Source organism: Labrus mixtus, chromosome 6 (assembly GCF_963584025.1).
Source record: "Labrus mixtus chromosome 6, fLabMix1.1, whole genome shotgun sequence".
NCBI lineage: Eukaryota > Metazoa > Chordata > Actinopteri > Labriformes > Labridae > Labrus > Labrus mixtus.
In genome coordinates this window covers 2257151-2276257 of record NC_083617.1, presented here as the reverse complement: position 1 = coordinate 2276257, position 19107 = coordinate 2257151, and the positions used below count along the sequence as shown (strand labels likewise).

At 40.4% G+C, this 19107-nt stretch overlaps 3 protein-coding genes across 3 annotated transcripts; 2 read left to right on the top strand and 1 right to left on the bottom strand.

Moving 5' to 3' along the window:
* Positions 1 to 4512: 4512 nt before the first annotated feature.
* mgme1 (mitochondrial genome maintenance exonuclease 1) lies at positions 4513 to 8311 on the top strand. The gene is made up of 5 exons (XM_061039441.1): positions 4513 to 5226; positions 5963 to 6200; positions 6295 to 6427; positions 6847 to 6977; positions 7344 to 8311. Exons 1-5 carry the CDS (start codon positions 4710 to 4712, stop codon positions 7390 to 7392), a joined length of 1068 nt encoding a protein of 355 aa, XP_060895424.1. The 5' UTR covers positions 4513 to 4709; the 3' UTR covers positions 7393 to 8311.
* On the bottom strand, positions 7491 to 7913 carry LOC132975125 (glycine N-acyltransferase-like protein 3). The gene has a single exon (XM_061039442.1). The coding sequence runs from the start codon at positions 7881 to 7883 to the stop codon at positions 7491 to 7493; it is 393 nt and encodes a 130-aa protein (XP_060895425.1). The 5' UTR covers positions 7884 to 7913.
* Positions 8312 to 9393: 1082 nt separating the features above from the next.
* LOC132976062 (calcineurin subunit B type 1-like) lies at positions 9394 to 13791 on the top strand. The gene is made up of 5 exons (XM_061040999.1): positions 9394 to 9410; positions 11777 to 11916; positions 12808 to 12867; positions 12975 to 13144; positions 13494 to 13791. The coding sequence occupies exons 1-5, from the start codon at positions 9394 to 9396 to the stop codon at positions 13539 to 13541; spliced, it is 435 nt and encodes a 144-aa protein (XP_060896982.1). The 3' UTR covers positions 13542 to 13791.
* Positions 13792 to 19107: the final 5316 nt, after the last annotated feature.

Genomic DNA, 19107 nt, shown 5'->3' with positions numbered 1-19107 from the left:
TGGCAAAACGGGCCTAAAAAGTGGATAGTAAGGGATTTTTAAAAGGAAAAAACTGGAGTTCCGCCGGAGTTATTTGAACGACACACTTGGCATTATGGGTAATGTAGTTGTTATATTTGCAGAAACACGGAACTCGATCTTTATTCAGCATTTTCAATTAACAAACAGGCATTTAAATTGTTGAACTTTTTTTTATAAATTACTCCAAGCAGCTTATTAAGATGACAGCATAATAATATAACAACCAAACTGACAAGGAAACAATAATACAAAACTATATAGTGTTGTTTAATTTAAAAACTCAACTGGGAGGGCTTTTATCAATGACAAACTCAAGTAGGCAAATTCATAGTGTTAAGAATTTTTTTAAACCAATTTTCAAGGTCTGAAAAAATATTTTAAATGCATTTTTGAATGCTACGAAATTTGTGGTAGTTTTCAAAAAAATCCTAAATTTAAAGGGTAAATGGACTTGAGCTTGTGTAGCTCTTTTCTAGTCTTCGAACTTCTCAAAGTGCTTTTAGACCCAAAGTCACAACTACATATTCACACAGTGATGGTAGAGGCTGCTATGTAAAGTTACCTTCAGCGGTAACTACTCACATTCATACACCACTGACAAAACAGTGGGAGCAACTTGAAGGTAAGTGTCATACCAAGGACACATCGGACGTGTATCAGAATCAGAATCAGAAATACTTTATTAATCCCAGAGAGAAATTTGGTTGTTACAGTTGCTCTAAAACACAATAGAGCAGTAGAAATATAGTTTTATACAATCAAAATATTAATATAAAATAGGAATGCAAGTACAATATCAAGCAACAAGTACAAGAAGTAGCTGCAGGAGCTGGAAATTGAACCCCAGACCTTCCAGTTAAGAGACAACCAACTCTGCCAACTGAGCCACAGCCATTTGTGACAATACAATGGATCAAAATATTTCACCAAAAATCTCCCTATTTTTTCTGTATGAACACACCAAACACTGACTGTGTTGTAATGTACAAACAGCTTAAATTATTTTAAATTTAAACAGATTTTGTTTATTACTCTGTATAATGGTATAAAAATAAGTTCACATTTTTTAGATTTCTATTAATTTTGTACCGAAAATGTGACAATTTTCAGAAAGTTTATTCAATAATAAAATCTGCATCCGGAATTCCTGCTGCATGTCTGTCGGTGGACCACTGGGAACGACAGGAAAGGAGTGGAAAAGTGAGGAATGGGAGTCTAGTACAGTCCATGGGGGGCAGAGCAGGGGATGTGAGAACAACAGAAATGTCAATGGGCCCTTTGGTATGTTGGTCACATGTTCCACCATGGCTCCTACCAGAACTGGATGTAGATTTTTTAGAATAAGGATGCAGGGGATCTGGTTATTTTCACTGGTAAACATTAAAAAAAAAAAAAAATAAATAAAAATGGGGAGGTTTCATGCAGATTTACACTGATGGCTCCAAAAATCTGAACTATGGAAAGGCTGCAGTAGGGATGAGTTTGTGTGAGGGATGTCATGAAGAGGAGTCAGTGGAGCACGTCAGTCTGAGGCGTATGGGAGGCACAAAGAAGAAGAAGCAGAAGAAGAAGATATACTTTATTAATCCAGCAAGGGGAACATTGTGGGACATTTTACACACCAGGCCAATTTCTAGACTTGGTCAGCAACGGGACCGCGACCCTCCAATTCCCAAACTAAGTCCCTACAGACTTAACTACATGCTGCCCCCAAGATAGAGAGGCGTGAGGAACAAACTGAGGGGATGGGAAGGGAGTAACATAGAAGGGTTTATTGAACATGGGTGAGAGAGCACAGGAGAAGGTACTATTAGAGTACTTAAGGGACACTTAAGCTGATCTATTTTTTATTTATTTTATTTTATTTTTTAAATCTATTTTTTAGTATCAATTTTTTTTTGTACATTCTTAATTTTTCTTTTTTTATTTAAATTGTACTGTGTTCACTTTTTGTTTGCAATCTTGCTGCTGTAACAATGTAAATTTCCCCATTGTGGGATAAATAAAGGATTATCTTATCTTATTGTATCTTATCTTATCTTATCTACACAGGGTGGATAAATAGGATTAGGGTGTTATGGGTAGTGTAGGAAATTATAAATAGTAAAGGAAGTGTAGTGGAAGGTGAATGAAGTTGATATAGGCATCGTGTAATTTTGATTTTTTAACCAAGGACATGGTGGTGGACTTTAGGAGGGACAGGCCTGAGCTAAGCACCATCTCTATCCTTGGGGATGAGGTGCAGGTGGTGGAGTGCTATAAATACTTGGGGGTGCACATGAACAATAAACTGGACTGGAAGCACCACACAGAGGCTGTCTACAAGAAGGGTCAGAGCAGACTCTACTTCTTGAGGAAGCTTAGGTCTTTTAACGTGTGCAGCAAAATGTTATCCATGTTTTATCAGACTGTTGTGGCAAGTGCCATTTTCTTTGCAGCCGTCTGTTTGGGGCAGCAGCATCAGGGCTTGTGACTCTGAAAAGCTTAACAAGCTGATTAGGAGGGCTGGCTCTGTGCTGTGGACTGCTGTGGAGCCCCTGGAGGTGGTGATGGGGAGAAGGATGATACAGAAACTGTTAAACATTATGGACAATAACATGCATCCCTTACACAATCTCGTGTGTGAACAAAAGAGTGTTTTTAGTGGGAGGCTACGGCCGCTAAGCTGCAAAAAGGACAGATTGAAAAATACTTTTTTACCTACTGCTATTGCACTTTATAACGACTCTCCTTTAAGTAAGGACAGAAGACATTTCAACTTTTAAACTTTAGCCTGAGTTGCATATATCATATATCAAACTGTATTGTGGGCTCATGTTTTTTTTGTATGGGTGTGATATGTATATATGTATGTGTTGTGTGTTTGTATGTATGTATGTATGTGTTGTGTGTATGTATGTATGTATGTATGTATGTATGTGTTGTGTGTTTGTATGTATGTATATATGTGTTGTGTGTTTGTATGTATATATGTGTTGTGTGTTTGTATGTATGTGTTGTGTGTTTGTATGTATATATGTGTTGTGTTGTGTGTTTGTATGTATGTATATATGTGTTGTGTGTTTGTATGTATGTGTTGTGTGTTTGTATGTATGTATATATGTGTTGTGTGTTTGTATGTATGTATATATGTGTTGTGTTGTGTGTTTGTATGTATGTATATATGTGTTGTGTGTTTGTATGTATGTATATATGTGTTGTGTGTTTGTATGTATGTATATATGTGTTGTGTGTTTGTATGTATGTATGTATTGTGTGTTTGTATGTATATATGTGTTGTGTTGTGTGTTTGTATGTATATATGTGTTGTGTTGTGTGTTTGTATGTATATATGTATTGTGTGTTTGTATGTATGTGTTGTGTGTTTGTATGTATGTATATATGTGTTGTGTGTTTGTATGTATATATGTGTTGTGTGTTTGTATGTATATATGTGTTGTGTGTTTGTATGTATGTGTTGTGTGTTTGTATGTATATATGTGTTGTGTGTTTGTATGTATGTGTTGTGTGTTTGTATGTATATATGTATTGTGTGTTTGTATGTATATATGTGTTGTGTGTTTGTATGTATGTATATATGTATTGTGTGTTTGTATGTATGTGTTGTGTGTTTGTATGTATGTGTTGTGTGTTTGTATGTATGTGTTGTGTGTTTGTATGTATATATGTATTGTGTGTTTGTATGTATATATGTGTTGTGTGTTTGTATGTATGTATATATGTGTTGTGTGTTTGTATGTATGTGTTGTGTGTTTGTATGTATGTATGTATGTGTTGTGTGTATGTATGTATGTATGTATGTATGTGTTGTGTGTATGTATGTATGTATGTATGTATGTGTTGTGTGTTTGTATGTATATATGTGTTGTGTATGTATGTATGTGTTGTGTGTATGTATGTATGTGTTGTGTGTATGTATGTATATATGTATTGTGTGTTTGTATGTATATATGTGTTGTGTGTTTGTATGTATGTATGTGTTGTGTGTATGTATGTATATATGTATTGTGTGTTTGTATGTATATATGTGTTGTGTGTTTGTATGTATGTGTTGTGTGTTTGTATGTATATATGTGTTGTGTGTTTGTATGTATGTGTTGTGTGTTTGTATGTATATATGTGTTTGTATGTATGTGTTGTGTGTTTGTATGTATATATGTGTTTGTATGTATGTGTTGTGTGTTTGTATGTATATATGTGTTGTGTGTTTGTATGTATGTGTTGTGTGTTTGTATGTATATATGTGTTGTGTGTTTGTATGTATGTGTTGTGTGTTTGTATGTATATATGTGTTGTGTGTTTGTATGTATGCTGGCTGCTGGAATATCTAAATTTCCCTGCTGGGATGAATAAAGTATATCTTATCTTATCTTATCTTTATCTTTATCTTATAATCCAGAGTCAGAGCCAACACTCCGCAGCGGAAGGTGGCGGTAATGCACCAACGTGATGGATGACAAAAGAAGACAAAAGAAGAAGAATCTGGATCCGGAAGTTTGGACAACCGGGAGGCGCGTCGTTTAGAAACTGTTGTGACCGAGTTTCTCTGGAACATGTCCGGGCAAATACCCTCACCATGAAGACGGAAAATATCTTTAATTTACTTTTTAAATTGAAATCAAATGTTTGTAAAAGGATCTGAGAGATAAGAGGTTAATTTCTCTTCAGGTCGCGTTAAAGACACAAACATGTTGATTCTGACACGTTTGTTGTCCTTTGTGGGCTGCAGAGTCCCTCAGCACCCCTCCCTCTCTGTCAACTATTTATCCATGTGTCCCTGCCTGAGAGCCCCAAAGAGACGCAGCCCGTACAGCTCAGTGGACAGTGAGCGATACTCTTCTCTTGTAAAGTCCATCATGTCGACCCGGGTCAGCTCCCAGACCCCAGAGACCCTCCAAGCGGAGGACGAGCATGTGTTCGGACCTGTTGTCAAAGCTCAGGCTCCGTCATCGAGACCAGAGAGGAGGGCGCCCAGAACCCTCCACCCCTTCCTAAACTGCGGGGACGTCCTGGAAACAGAAGAGCCGGAGTCAGGACCTCCAACCCGGATCCTGTTAAACAGGGGGCAAGGCAGGTCCTCGGTACCGAGTGTGACCCGCATCCTAAAGGAGACCATGTCCCCGGAGCAGATCTTCTACCTGGAGAGGTGGAAGAGGAGGATGATCCTGGAGCTGGGAGAGGAAGGCTTCAGAGAGTACAACCAGAGTAAGTTTATCTACTCAAATAAATAAAAACATGTCTTAAGTCTTTTATTTTGAAACTCTCTTATTATATATTTAACTCCGGTTTTTGCTGTTTTTATTGATATTCTCTTTGATTTCTAACTTTAAAATTACCTCTTATTGAAAGGTGACATATCTTCTTCTTCTTCTTCTTCAGTGTAAATAAGTCTCAGAGCTCCTCAAAACATGTGTGTGAAGTTTCTTGATCTAAATCCACTCTGATCCTGTATTTGATCATGTTTATAAACCCCTCTATTTCAGTCCTGCTCAGAACAGGCTGTTTCTGTGTCTGTACCTTTAAATATGTAAATGAGCTGTGTCTGACCACGCCCCCTCTCTGGAAGGGCTTGGGTGTACTCGGTGCTTTCTCGCTCCATGTCCTATTGTTTACGGTGAGAAGGCAGACTCAGAGGGCAGAACAAACACCTAGCTGTGGGAGTGTCACCCACCTGGGGGAGGGGCTACTGCCCTTTGTGATGTCATGAAGGGAAAATCTCCAAACGGCCCGTTTGAACACACATTTTCTGAAAAGTGGAGCAGGCAAAAGACGGAGAGGATGGACTTTTCTCATCATTGGGGGGTTTTGTAGACAGACTGTTTCCATCTGTAGTCCTCCATGAAAGTGACCCAGGACAAATAAAACCCGCTCAACAAAGGAAAAGTAAAGAAGCACTCGTAGAAGCCCGACAAACTAAAAAGTGACTTTTGTGCTCTCTCAGATTTATTCAGACAAGGGAAACATTTCCACTCAGTGTTGGAGGAACTTCTAGAATCAGGAGAAACGTGGAGGAACAAAGATCCTTCAGAGACTCACAAGTATCCCCCGGAGGTTCAGGGATACATGGAGAGCATCTCTCACATACTGGAGGACGTCAGCGCGGTGAGAGCCATCGAGAGCACCGTGAAGCACGACACGCTGAACTACCTGGGAGTCGCTGACTGTGTTGCACGATTCAGGTAAATATACAGATTTTTATAGACATAAATCAGCCTTTTTTTTTTTTCAAAACCAGACATGACATTTCTCTCCTTGGGTTTTCACTGTCTGCAGGGGTGTGCTCTGCGTCATCGACTGGAAGACTTCAGAGAAGCCTAAACCGTTCCTTAGCAACACATATGACAACCCTGTACAGGTGGCGGCCTACGCAGGAGCTCTGAACAACGACGGCAACTACAAATACCAGGTGACCTGACGAGATGAACTATTATTGCTTTCTTGATTGAATTGAATTGTATTTCCCCTCGCTGGATTTATAAAGGAAAATTATTTATTTATTTATTTTTCTATTTATTATTTATTTATTAATTCATTATTTATTTTTCTATTTATTGTTTATTTATTATTTATTATATTTATTTATTTATTTCTCTTCTGAACGATGTTTTTATCTGGGTCTTTCATTTAAAAAATACATTACTTGTTCATAAAATAGCAATTAAAGTTCAGCATCAAATGAATAAAAAGGTGAGTGAAGGAATAATTTAATTACAGGTGAGAATATTTATTTAAACTTGAAATATGTGTTGTTTTTGTTTCATAATTCTATATCTGTTGCATAAAAACGACCTCACACCTTCCCCGCTGGTCTCTCCTCTTTTGCAGGTTGAAAACGGACTCATCGTTGTCGCCTACAAAGACGGATCCCCGGGCCACGCTCATCAGCTGAACGCCGAGCTCATGTTGGAGAAGTGGAACTCTTGGCTGCTTCGTCTTGAGAAGTTCACGGAGCAGAGGTAACGCAGCCAGAACCTGACAGCACTGTTTACTCTCAGGATCATTTTTAATAACCTTTAGACTTCATTTTCAATAAATCCTACTTTTTATTTCAAAATGATTGTACTGTAGGAGACAAAAGCAGGTATACCCAGGGCTTTAAAAGGTGACGGAGGTGGTGACGCTTTAATTTGCACTCTTGATCCCGTTTTTAAGTCTTTGCGTTCTCAGTCTCCCAAAACTTTGTTGTCGTGTCAAAGAGCAGACAGAACGCGACACAAAGGTTACCGTTTTTTCGTCTGGAGTCCTTTTCCTGTAATCTAAAAGACTCAAGTTTGTTTTCTACACATTCATACAATTGTTAACATTTTTTCTTTTTATTTCAGGTCGGGTGATGCATCGAGCACTTTGCCAGAGAAGCGACAGGAAGTTTGATCTGCCATGAAGCTGAACTGAAACTAAACTCTTTAAAATGCACTGAACATTTGACTAGAACACATCTCTGTAATGTCACACTCCTCTTTAAAAGGGATTTAAAACTCATTGAACTCAAACCACGCCCCTCTGTATGAGGGCGCCTCAGTGAAGCCCAGCTTTGTAAAGAGCCTGTGGGAGAGCGTGTTCTCCTCCTCGATGAAGGTGTACACCGGGTACCCCTCAGCGTGGAGCCTCCTCGCCATGCTGCAGATCAGGACTTTGGCATAACCTTTCCCTCTGTGCTCAGGCAGCGTGTACAGCATGCCCATGGCACAGTAATCATACACCAGGATCCAGGACACGGGCTGACCTTCGTCATCCAGCACGCAGCAGGAGGGGAAGTTTAGGATCATGTTTCTAATCATAACGAGAGCCTCGTCGCTATTTGAAAACTTCCACGTCTGATTCACCAAGCTGACGTGCAACTCGTCCAGAGAGCTGAGTGACATCCCCGAGCTGAAGAAGAAGAACAGAGCAGATTAAAGCCGGGCTCAGACTACAGGAGTTTAAAAACCGGAGCCGCCTTAAATTTGTGGTCGCTTAGTTAAAATACTAACAAACTGTGCAGATGTTCTTATTAAATGATTAAATCTGAATAATGATTTTTTTTTTTAAAGGAGTCACTCCATGAGTAGACTCTACCTGTCAACATCAGGAAGGTTGGAAACATCCTCCAGAGTCATCATGAGACACAGCGACACCTGGTGGCTGGACACGCCTTTTTCTGATGCGACTGCTTTGAACATTTTGGTGTGACGATGATCGAATCCTTGGACAGAATCATGATTTGTTATAATTATTGGAAAAGCTTTTAAAAACGGGTTTTACTTTTTTTTTTTCATGTATTGAAGCTAAATTAAAGATCACTGTGATTCAGTCTCCTCGTCCTCTTTTATCTTCTTTGCTTTCTTTGTTGTGAACTCTAGGACGGCCTTTTAACCGTCCATAATGAAACCTGACGATGAGTCTTTCAGATCATGTCATCATACAAAAAGAGGACTTTGAAGATCCACCATTACATTAACCCTCGGGTTACGGTGTAGATATTTTTGAATAACTCTTGCAGACACCATGAGCACCTTTTAACCATGTTCAGTAACTTCATTACGGTCACAATTTCACCGGGACGCACTGAAAGGACAAAAGTTTGTCTAACTGGAAGTAGCCTAGCAACGGTTGCTATGGGAGGGGGTGAGGTGTCAAAAGTGTGTATTTATATGAAGGAAGACAGAAGGTGTTTTTACCAAGACCGAGGTACCTGCTCCAGTCAATGACGGAGGAATTCCTCATGGTTTCTTCAAGACTCGTTTCATCCTTTGCAAAAAGATCACAATTTCGTTGAAGAGATCGCAAAACGGACGCATACCGTATGTCCAGGAACACAAAAAGCACCGTCTGTTCGCATATAGAGTGCTATTTATAAATGCATGTATTTAATAAAAATATTTAGTTACCTCTTCACATTGAGGTCTGCAGATTAGGACGTTAAAGCCAGGCCATCTGTCTACAAACACGGCCAAAGGATCTGAACGGACTCGGTTTCTGAGCATCAAAACGGCGTAAACCTGCAACATAGAAACAAATAGTCACATTTTAATTCAAAGAACAGTTTAATCTTCTATGGTATGATTAACAGTATCTTTATTTAACATATTTAAAGTGATTATATCTGAAGCTAGAAAGCAAATAAAAATACACCTGCAGACGGAGCACTGAGGGAATGCTACTTTCCACTATCATGCTAGTGTTTGAATGTTACCAACCCTGCCTTTAAGGTTGGCTAAAGATCTTTAAGACTTTGAAATGTTAAGAAAATGTTATTTGTCATGCTTTTATTTTGTATTTTAGACAATGTCAAGCTTACTTTGCTTCCGGTTTGATAAAGGCGTGCTTTTATTTTGAAGGAACTGATTTAACAAATGATGTGGCGGTAACTTGACTAAGAAAAACGAACGCGTTATGATTATTGAGAAAAGGTAAACAGCCAAAAGTAACTTTAAAACGTGAAGTTTTAAGATAAAATAAACTATATAAATCATCATTTCAAGAGTTCAACCATCATTCGTAGGAAGGCCAGTAAGCTGCCCCCGACAGCTGCCGAATTCTAAACTGCAGCAATGTCTTAAAATGTGCAAATTCGGAAAGACAGTAGGAAACCTCCTCAAAGGGTCCCCATGTGACAGCAAGAACTCTCCTTTGAAACCCGGACTTTGCCAAAATGTCAGAAAAATTAAGAGAAAAATGTATTTCTGGAGTAAAAAAGAAAGCAAGACATTGGATCATTTTTTAAGTTTCTGACTCGAGCAAAAGAGAAGCATGAAGTTCCCCCTCCAGATGCAGAGAATGGTAACCGTTATTTATAAATAAAGGGGATGAATGTTAGTTGGAGGGCCCCCTGCCGAGGGCCCCAACAGACCCTCATTTGTAATCGAACACAAGTCTATATGTCATGTTTTTTGTTTGTTTGTTTTTATTTGGGATGGGTATACAACGATCAACAAACTGTACACAGAATGTCAGTATATCCCTTCCCTCCACCAACATGAACACATACATACATGCATGTCTGCATACATAGGCCTCCATGCATACACAGAAAAACAGTAATACTAATAATACTCTTCATAATAATAGTAAAAATAATAAGACGAGACAAAAAAAAGGGGGAATTAAATTAAAATAATAATAATTAGATATCATAACATCATAGCATCATTGCATTATCATTGTTGACAAACTTTAGAAAATTCCTCCAAGCAACAGATCAATGGAAGCCAAAAGTCCTGAAAAATATGGCCACGGTTACATTTAGTTAGTTACAAGTTAGTTTCTCTAACGGTAAACATTGTGACACTTGATCCAAAAACAACTTAAAGGTTGGCGGAGATTCATTTTTCCAAAAAAGTAATAAACATTTCTTGGCAAAATATGTTATAATTATTAATATTCTGCATTTTGTCCTATCTAACTGAAAATCTGGGGAGTCATTTAATAAATAGAGACAAGGGTTTAAATCAAATTCCATTTCCAAAACAGATTTAGTAAAGGAATTAATAGAATTCCAAAAGTCCTTCAGCACATCACATCCAAAACATGTGCAAAAATGTTCCATCTTCATTTTTACATCGCGGACACTTTGGTGAGTTATCTTCTGAGATTTTAAGCATCTTTATTGGGGTGAGATAGAATTTATGAATTAACTTTAAATTAGCTTCCTTGATTCTGTTACTTGTATATGGGAAATGTATTCTTTCACAAATGTTTGACCAAATATTTTCACTTAAAAACAACCCTAGGTCCTTTTCCCAGATATTTAATAAAGTTAGAAAACATGAATGACCCTTTGTAGATAGGATACCATATACTTCGCTAATTTTACCTTTAATTGTTATTGAGGAAATTAATGTATCCTCCATTTCTGATAATCCAAAGCGTAACTTTTTTTCTTTGATTAGTGATAAAAAATCTGTGTTCGGGACGCCATATTCAGTTTTTAAGTCAATGAATGATTTTGGTTGTAAGTTTTTATGAAACAAATCTCTAAATTGTTTTATGCCGAAAGTTGTCCATTTACTTATATTAATTGATGTTAAATGTTCATTCAAATCAGGATTTTGATGGATAGGAGAATACATAGAAGTACAGTTGTCATGATTTGGTTTTGTATTTGAGTTTCCCTGTTTTATCCCAGTGTTGCTTGTTTCCCTTGTGTGTTAATGTTTCCTAGTGTTGATGGTTCCCTAGTTTTGTCTTCAGTGTTTTCTGTTTTATTTTGTCATTTATTATCCTCGTGTATCTCTGTGTTCTAGTGTGTTTTGTTAGAATCTTGACTTCTGTGTGTCTTTAGCGTTTCATGATTTGTTTTGTATTGTCCTCAGTGTTTCTGGTCTTGTGTTTCTCCCTGCCTTGATTGCCCTGATTGTCTTCACCTGTGTCGTTAGTCTCACCTGTGTCTGATTACCCCATGTCTATTTAGTCTCTGTGTTTCTTCCCTTCTGTGTCAGTTCATTGTCATTTGTCGTTTGTTGAATGTTAGTTGTCAGTCTACTAGTGTCTCCTTGTGTTTTTGTTTTGGGATTTTGATCATAAGTTTTTATTTTGCCTTTTTTGATTATTAAATACTTTTAGTTTATTCTGCACTTGGGTCCACCTCTCCTTGTTTTCCGATAACCTTGACAGAATGAACTGACCAGCAATGGACCCAGCAGATTTTTAAAATTGTTTCAATAAGCCTTCTCCCTGGGAGGGGACTCGGCTTTTTCTCTGGCACTCGAGGTAGGAGGAGACGCAGTCAGGACTCAACCCAGGCCTCAGCTTCTCTGTGTTCCTGTTCCTGTTCCAGCAGAGCGCCGTCTGCGGGAGGCCCTGCCCACTCCTGTTTCCTGGTTGGAGGTCCTGCCCACTCTCGTGTCTCCTTGGGAGGCCCCTCCCACTCCTGTGTCTCTGTGAGAGGCCATGCCAACTTCTGTTTCCTCATTGGAGGTCCTGCCCACTTCTGTGGCTGTTTTCGAAACCGCGTACTATAATACTAGTACGTACTGATTTGGCCAAAATGCAGTAAAACCAGGAAGTGAAACGCTGTATGATTTCATTCTAAACATCTCCTGTCGATTAAAAAACCATGGGGGGGAGGGGGAGCAGTTGATTATTTTTTATATTCATACTATTTAGAAAATTAAAACTTAATTTGTAAAGCACTTTGAACGGTTTACAAAGTGCAGAAGAACTCGGCGTAAGAAACCAAACAACGGCTAAAAAACCACGACCGCAAAAGGTAGAACAGGACACAGTAAACAACGGAGGACGAGCAGCAGAGGTCATCACCTTCGAGGTCGTCAGTCGGGTACTTAAACATGGTGCGTTTCCAGCTCAGAGACCGCCATCGATAGGACTCTAAAGCCCCCTGCAGGAACCGAATGGGGACATCACTCAGGCTTCAAACATTCAAATTTACAGTCTACGGTTTGTCCTTTATTACCGCTGTCACACAGGAAGTGGCGATTCTTTCGACCAATCAACGGACTGTAGGGTGTCTAGCTCCACCCTTTAGGGTCGGATCGGTATGCTTGGCCTCCTGACAGAAGGGTAGCAAGAAAGTAGGACGGTACAGATCGGTTATTTTGGTACCATTCCCAACTTTTGACACACCAATAAATACGAACAAAACTGAACCGAACCAGACCGCCTGGTGGGAACAGGTCTGCTATAGACGCTCGTTCTCAGCCCACTAGAGCTCGATCCAAACGCTCCCGACACGCAGCCAATGCTCTTCTGCCCGACAAAACGCCATCTGAACACATGAATGATTTGTCTTTGTATTTTCTGACCTGCTTTTCGAACCCATAATTTCTGTTGCTATTGTCCTTTTTGCAGAGTTTATTGAAGGCGTCTCCCAGTTCAGCATCAAAGGTGATAAGGAGCAGAAGTTGCGCTGTAAGTTTCACACAGACATCTGCTTCTTTCACACGTCTTTGATCGTAAACGTAGCGAGTAAAGGCTGAAGTTTTGTCTCTGTGTCGTCTCGGTCACGCGACCGCCAGTTGCCTTCAGCATCTACGACATGGACAAAGACGGCTACATCTCCAACGGGGACCTCTTCCAGGTCCTCAAGATGATGGTGGGCAACAACCTGAAGGACACCCAGCTCCAACAGATCGTTGACAAAACCATCGACGGCGACGGCAGGATATCCTTGGAGGAGTTCTGTGCGGTGAGTACAGCGTAAAGACTTCTATCCCAGTAAAATGTTTCATTTAAAGCAGCTGTTAGGCTCTTTGCTTTGTGTCGATTTTGGCGCCCCCTGTGGTCAAAGTCTGCAATGTTTAGTTCCAGTCAAAGCTCAGATGATCAGGAGCCGAATGTACCAGCTGAGTCTAAAAAAGTGACAAAGAATACTAGTCTGATTTTCTAACTGGTCGTTAGTTTCAGCTTGTAAGGTTACACAACGGCGTGCTCCCAGTCGGTGCACTCGGCTCCGGGAAACGGTGCAGAGAGTGTCTGGAGGCTGCTGTGTTTTTAAGCGGTGAAGAGAACCTGATGTGTGATGTCTCTTCCTGCAGGTGGTGGGTGGATTAGACAGTCACAAAAAGATGGTGGTGGACGTGTGACAACACCTCCTGCTCTCGCTGCGTTTACTGAAGTTCTGCTTGAAGACGTCGTCCAGCTTAACACTCTGTTTGTTTTCAACAGAAGTATTTTCTCTGTGAAAAATCCCCCCCCTCTCCCTCCGTCCTCACCCAACATTTACTGACATGCAGTTGACTTACAGGTGAAATCTATGTCTTTCTTTTAGAGATGTAACCGTATTATTGAATGCATTTATCTTACTGGAGTGTTGCATTATTTACACTTGAAGATCAGCTTCTATTCTTTGGTCAGGACTAAACGGTGCACAGCATGTTTTTTTTAAAGACAGACGTACAAACACGCAGGAAGTGAAAGATCATTTTCCCCGTCGTCAGCACTTCTGTGTCATTAAGCTCCGAGTCCGATTTGTATTGAACACTTGGACGTTGATGTAAACATTATTTAGAGGTCACAAAGCGCTTGATGACACATTAGAAACTGAAACGGTTCGTTCAGACCAAAAGTGAAGGCGGGTTTTAAACACGCCGAGTCACTGCAGAGAAGCCCGTTTAAGTACACGCCGCCTGCTTTCCTTTTTATTAACGGTAGATTAACTTCTTCATCTCTTTCATCGCTACTGCGTCGTTATATTTGAGTCCAACTGTAAAAAAAAAAATATATATATATATACATTGGTAAGAACCCAAAGTGACTCCAGGAGTCTAAAACCCCCAAAAAGATGATTCAAGGACCTGGTACTGATCCTAGCTAACAGGTCATCATACTGAGACCTGGTACTGATCCTAGCTAACAGGTCATCAGACTGGGACCTGGTACTGATCCTAGCTAACAGGTCATCAGACTGGGACCTGGTACTGATCCTAGCTAACAGGTCATCAGACTGGGACCTGGTACTGATCCTAGCTAACAGATCATCAGACTGGGACCTGGTACTGATCCTAGTTAACAGATCATCAGACCGGGACCTGGTACTGATCCTAGCTAACAGGTCATCAGACCGTGACCTGGTACTGATCCTAGCTAACAGGTCATCAGACCGGGACCTGGTCTGCCTCGAGTAGCTCAGCTGTTTGAAGCGGACTTAAAAAACTTGTCCTCCCTTTTGGTCTGAAGTCCCCTCAAAGCCCCCCGATCGTTGAACAACATGCCACGACTCGTTTCTCGGCAGGAAAGACTAGTTTCCGTTCTTAGTTTTTGATAGGCTGCATGTGTTTTTAACTCCTGTAAGATACGTGTTGGGCCACGCAGGCTTAGGACAGTCAAACCATGGACTTGGGCCTTTGAGTTATTTACTGAGATCACAAAGAGGCCTAAAAGGACTCTTTATCCCAGAATCCCCTGCGGTACTTCACACCTACGTGTGACGTAAAGGGGGGACCGGAACCTGAGGGAGACCCCACAGGAAGTCGGCCAGGTGACAAAACTCTGAGACTCCCCTTGTTCTACCTCTTTCCATGCGCTGACTTGAAGTGCTCGGAGACCCAAGCTCACCTCCTGTTTCCTGCAACAATCTTCCTTTGTTTTAAGTTTTGGCGCGCAGGTAATCCGCGGCCGGCAGTGTTCCAAATTCCGAGCTCGGATTGTCCAGTGAACGCATCTCAGTTTCTCGGAGAGCGTTAGGCTATAACAGTTTATCAGAAAGATAACGGTCTTATTCCGTCCTGCAACGAAAGGACATCAACGGACATCTTTCCCCTCGACGGAGAACCAACGAAGCCGCTCTTGCCGTAAGGGACCCTCGCCGCCATCAGACACCTCTACACCAGGACGGACAGAAGATCTGTTTTATCGCCGGACTCCTTTTTCCTTCACCGATCGCAGGCAAAGCGATTCACAAGTGAGGCTTAATTAGGTCTGGGCAGAATTAGCTTTAGAGAGTGTTTTAACAATTGATTGATTGAAGCAGAAACTGTAATTTTTATCTTTGTTGGACCGTCGCGTCCTGAGTTTTACCTGTTTAAAACTCTTGTTGTTCCCATTTCAGACCGCTGCGTCCTATATGTGTTTAGCATAACAGCGTTATAACCGGGTATTATTCTTCTGATCAGAAAGGCCAGTGTAAGTCGTATTAACTTGAATTCGGCCACTGGTTTGTTTCTGTGAATGAAGGGAATTACTCCGAGTTGTGGCGCAGGATTCGGACTGTGATCCGGCCTCTTCAGACACGCATTTCTCTCCTCCTCTACGCTCCTCTTTTATCCTCTTTTCTTCCCCTTTGACTAACACACACACACACACACAGAGATCTATACACTCGCGGCCATCCAGACGCCTCAGACACACAGATCGTGTAGGGCCGAACTCGGTCTCTTTTAGACATTAAGGCCACATTAGGTCTTTGTTAGGTGCGCCATCGGAAGGGCGACCACGTGGGACGAAGCAATCTCCCCCTTTTCTCCCCCCCCCTCTCTCTCTCTCTCACACACACACACACACACTCCTTCCACAAGCCGTGCTTGATAATGTTTGTTGCTTAGATTAGTTTATGATAGTTATTTGTTTGATTAAGTTCATTGATTTTGGATTGATGTTGCTTTGTTTAAATAAATTCTGTTATAATTTAAGAGAGCAGTTGTTTGTGATTACTGGTGTATTTGCATTGTGATATAAGCTGGGTGCGAAGGCTTTGTGTACGGATTTAACGCCTTCAATTTATTAATTATTAATAATATTAGTAGTTAAATAACTGATTTGAGTGATATTTTGGTTATATTTCCCTGATTACAGGGTGGTGCCCCAAAACGAGATTAAACATAGTTTGATGATATTTTATTTATATGATTAATAATTATTAAAGAATATAACCAAAGTTGACTTGATACAACCCCAACATACGTAACGAAATGTTGGGAAAGAGAGAACAAGCTTAAATGTTTTTTTCAAAGCTGCGGAGGAAGAGGAGGGAAAACCAAAACGGCCGTGCGTCGTGTCCGAGCGGTTTCTTTACTGACGCGCTACCAGGCTGGTCTCAACGTTTCATGAAATGTCTTGCAGACGCAAACAAATCTATCCTGTGCATGAAGAGTATGTGATAGTATTAACTGGTGAGCACTGACAAGATCATGTTGTGTGAGGTCGAATATTTGACTTTTTATACTATAAAATATGCATGTTTAATAGTTAGAACTCATGAAATAGCTTCTTTGAATATCCCTTAACGAGAGTTGTTTCTTTAGCTGTGCTACTTTCATATTTTAAAGACGTGCAATGGTGTCAGGGTCGTGTTCTTATCAGATATAATGTTCTAGAAAATGTGTTTCATGGTGACGATTAGTAATCTGAACATATTTACTCTTTAATTTTTTGCATTTCAAAAGTTTTGGCTCATTTCATGAAATCGGGTGAGACCGTGTTGTTTACATGTTAATAATGATGATAAATAAAAACATGAACATTTCAAGCACGTGGATGTTGCCAATGAATATTTGAAACCTGAATCATTACTCCACTGAAACACTGTAACCCGTCACTCGCTCTGTAATATTTACTCTTCTTTTTCTCTGTGGGAGCTTCCTGCTGGTTTAGTTTCAGGCGGTGCTGAAATGTCTTCTGTTGGTTTCAAAGGGACGGTTTTGTTTTTCGTTGGACTCGATCTTAGATTTTTACTCCTGTTTTCATCTCTGCTGCATCACTGAAACTTCATACATGGAAATAAAAAGTTTGAAAGTTGTAAGAAATGCTTCCAGTCTCATTTGTTGGTGTCTTTTTATGACGTGTGAAAAAGTAAAGATGCATTAAAGGCAGGGTTGGTGATTTTTGAAAACTAGCATGATTTTGAAAGTAGCATTCACTCAGTGCTCCGTCTGCACCCGGCCCCTCCCCTCTGTGCTCTCTCTAAAGCCACGCCCCCCTGCACGAGCGCCATTGCTCCAGAAGTGGAGCTCAGCTCATCTCTCTCATCGTGTAGAAACTACGTCGTCTCATTCAGCGGTCAGTAAACTCACAGTATAAACTCCGTCATCGGTGACGCTCTTTGAGTGTGAGCTAGAGCACGCAAGAGGTAGAGAGAATCCCATCTGATCAGGTAATTAAGACATTTTAGGAGAACTTGAAACAACTGATTAATACATTTTAAAAAATAAAAAAGTTTAACCGTCTACATCTAATAATCAACATAAGAGAACATTCTCTCGTCCCGTCTCGTTACCTTTTCTCTTCTTCTGTCTAATCTCACCTCGTCTCTTCCTGTCTCATCCCGTCATGTCCCGCCGATCCCCTTCATGTTCCGTCCTGTGATGTCCCCTTTCACCTCATCCTGTATCTTCTCATCTCTTCTAGCCTTATGTCTCACCTCTTCTCGTCCCGTCTCATCTCTGCCTGTTCACGTCCCGTCTCGTCCCTCCTCGACTCTTCTGTCTAATCTCGTCTCTTCTTGTCCCATTGCGTCCCTTCTTAACTCTTCCGTCTTGTCCCATCATATGTAACGTATTAATTTATCAAGATGTTAATAAATCCTAATTTTTACCTCTGAATATAAAAATGGGGAACCACCTCAGGTGATGAGGAGGAATTCAGCCGTAGTTGTAATAATGAATTAATCAATCAATCATATGTCAGAACGGCGAGCTCTTCAGGACAGTTTAAATCACAGAACACACGGACAAGCTCTGAAGGTTTACGTGTAACTTTAATGAAGTAATTGAACAATAATGCAGATTAATGAGATACATATCAATGAATATATATGGATGAGTATATTAATGAAACTATAAGGTATATGACATTGGTATGGTGAAGTTATAAGGTGAAAGTAACAAATTAAAACGAGAGGTTGGAATTGATTTAACGAAATGTGATCAACGAGTTTGTATAAGAGATCTGGACTCGGCTTTTGATGTTGGACACGACCCTTCTGGTTTCAAACACGAGCTGAGAACTTTACTTTGGATTGTGTTCCCTGCGGACTCCTCCACGACTGGTTCAGCTTTCAAAGGTACCGAAGAATTCTTCCGAATCCGCCAGACTTCGTGCTGAAAGAAGACCCAAAGGGGGCGGCTCAGAGAAGAGCGATCAGACCCGCACAATCAACTCTCTCTCTTGGGAATCAAAAAAACGACTTCATGCGACGAGAGACGAAGACAAGACTGAGGAGAGAAGTCGATTCTCTCCACCTCTGTTTCGGACAGCAGGAAGGGGGCGGGCTCCAAGACGGAGACGAGCTCCGGTGCTTTCTTGCACGAGGAAGAATGTGAAACTTTTTGATCCAGCAGATGTCGCCCTTGAGCATGAAACCAAAACAACTCGCGCTGCATTGTTGTTAGCATGCTAAGTAGCTCGTAGCTTCACACTGCATGTAAATGACCGTGATCTAAAAAAGCTTAAGTGACATTCAAATAAGCAGTGAGTACAGTATGTTATTCTTCTTTTTCTCTAGTCCCTCAATTAAACAACTTTTATACACGAGGGGAGGAGTCAGCCGTCCCATCCTTGTAAACACGCTGTAGATACGGCTCTGACATCATCACAGACAGTTGGACTCGGGTGTCACACTCATTGTAGACAGTCATGACTCATAGAGGTTTTTTAGAGGATATACTGGATTTCTGCTACATTTATGTGTAAAATGTTGAATATTCAGCCTTTAAA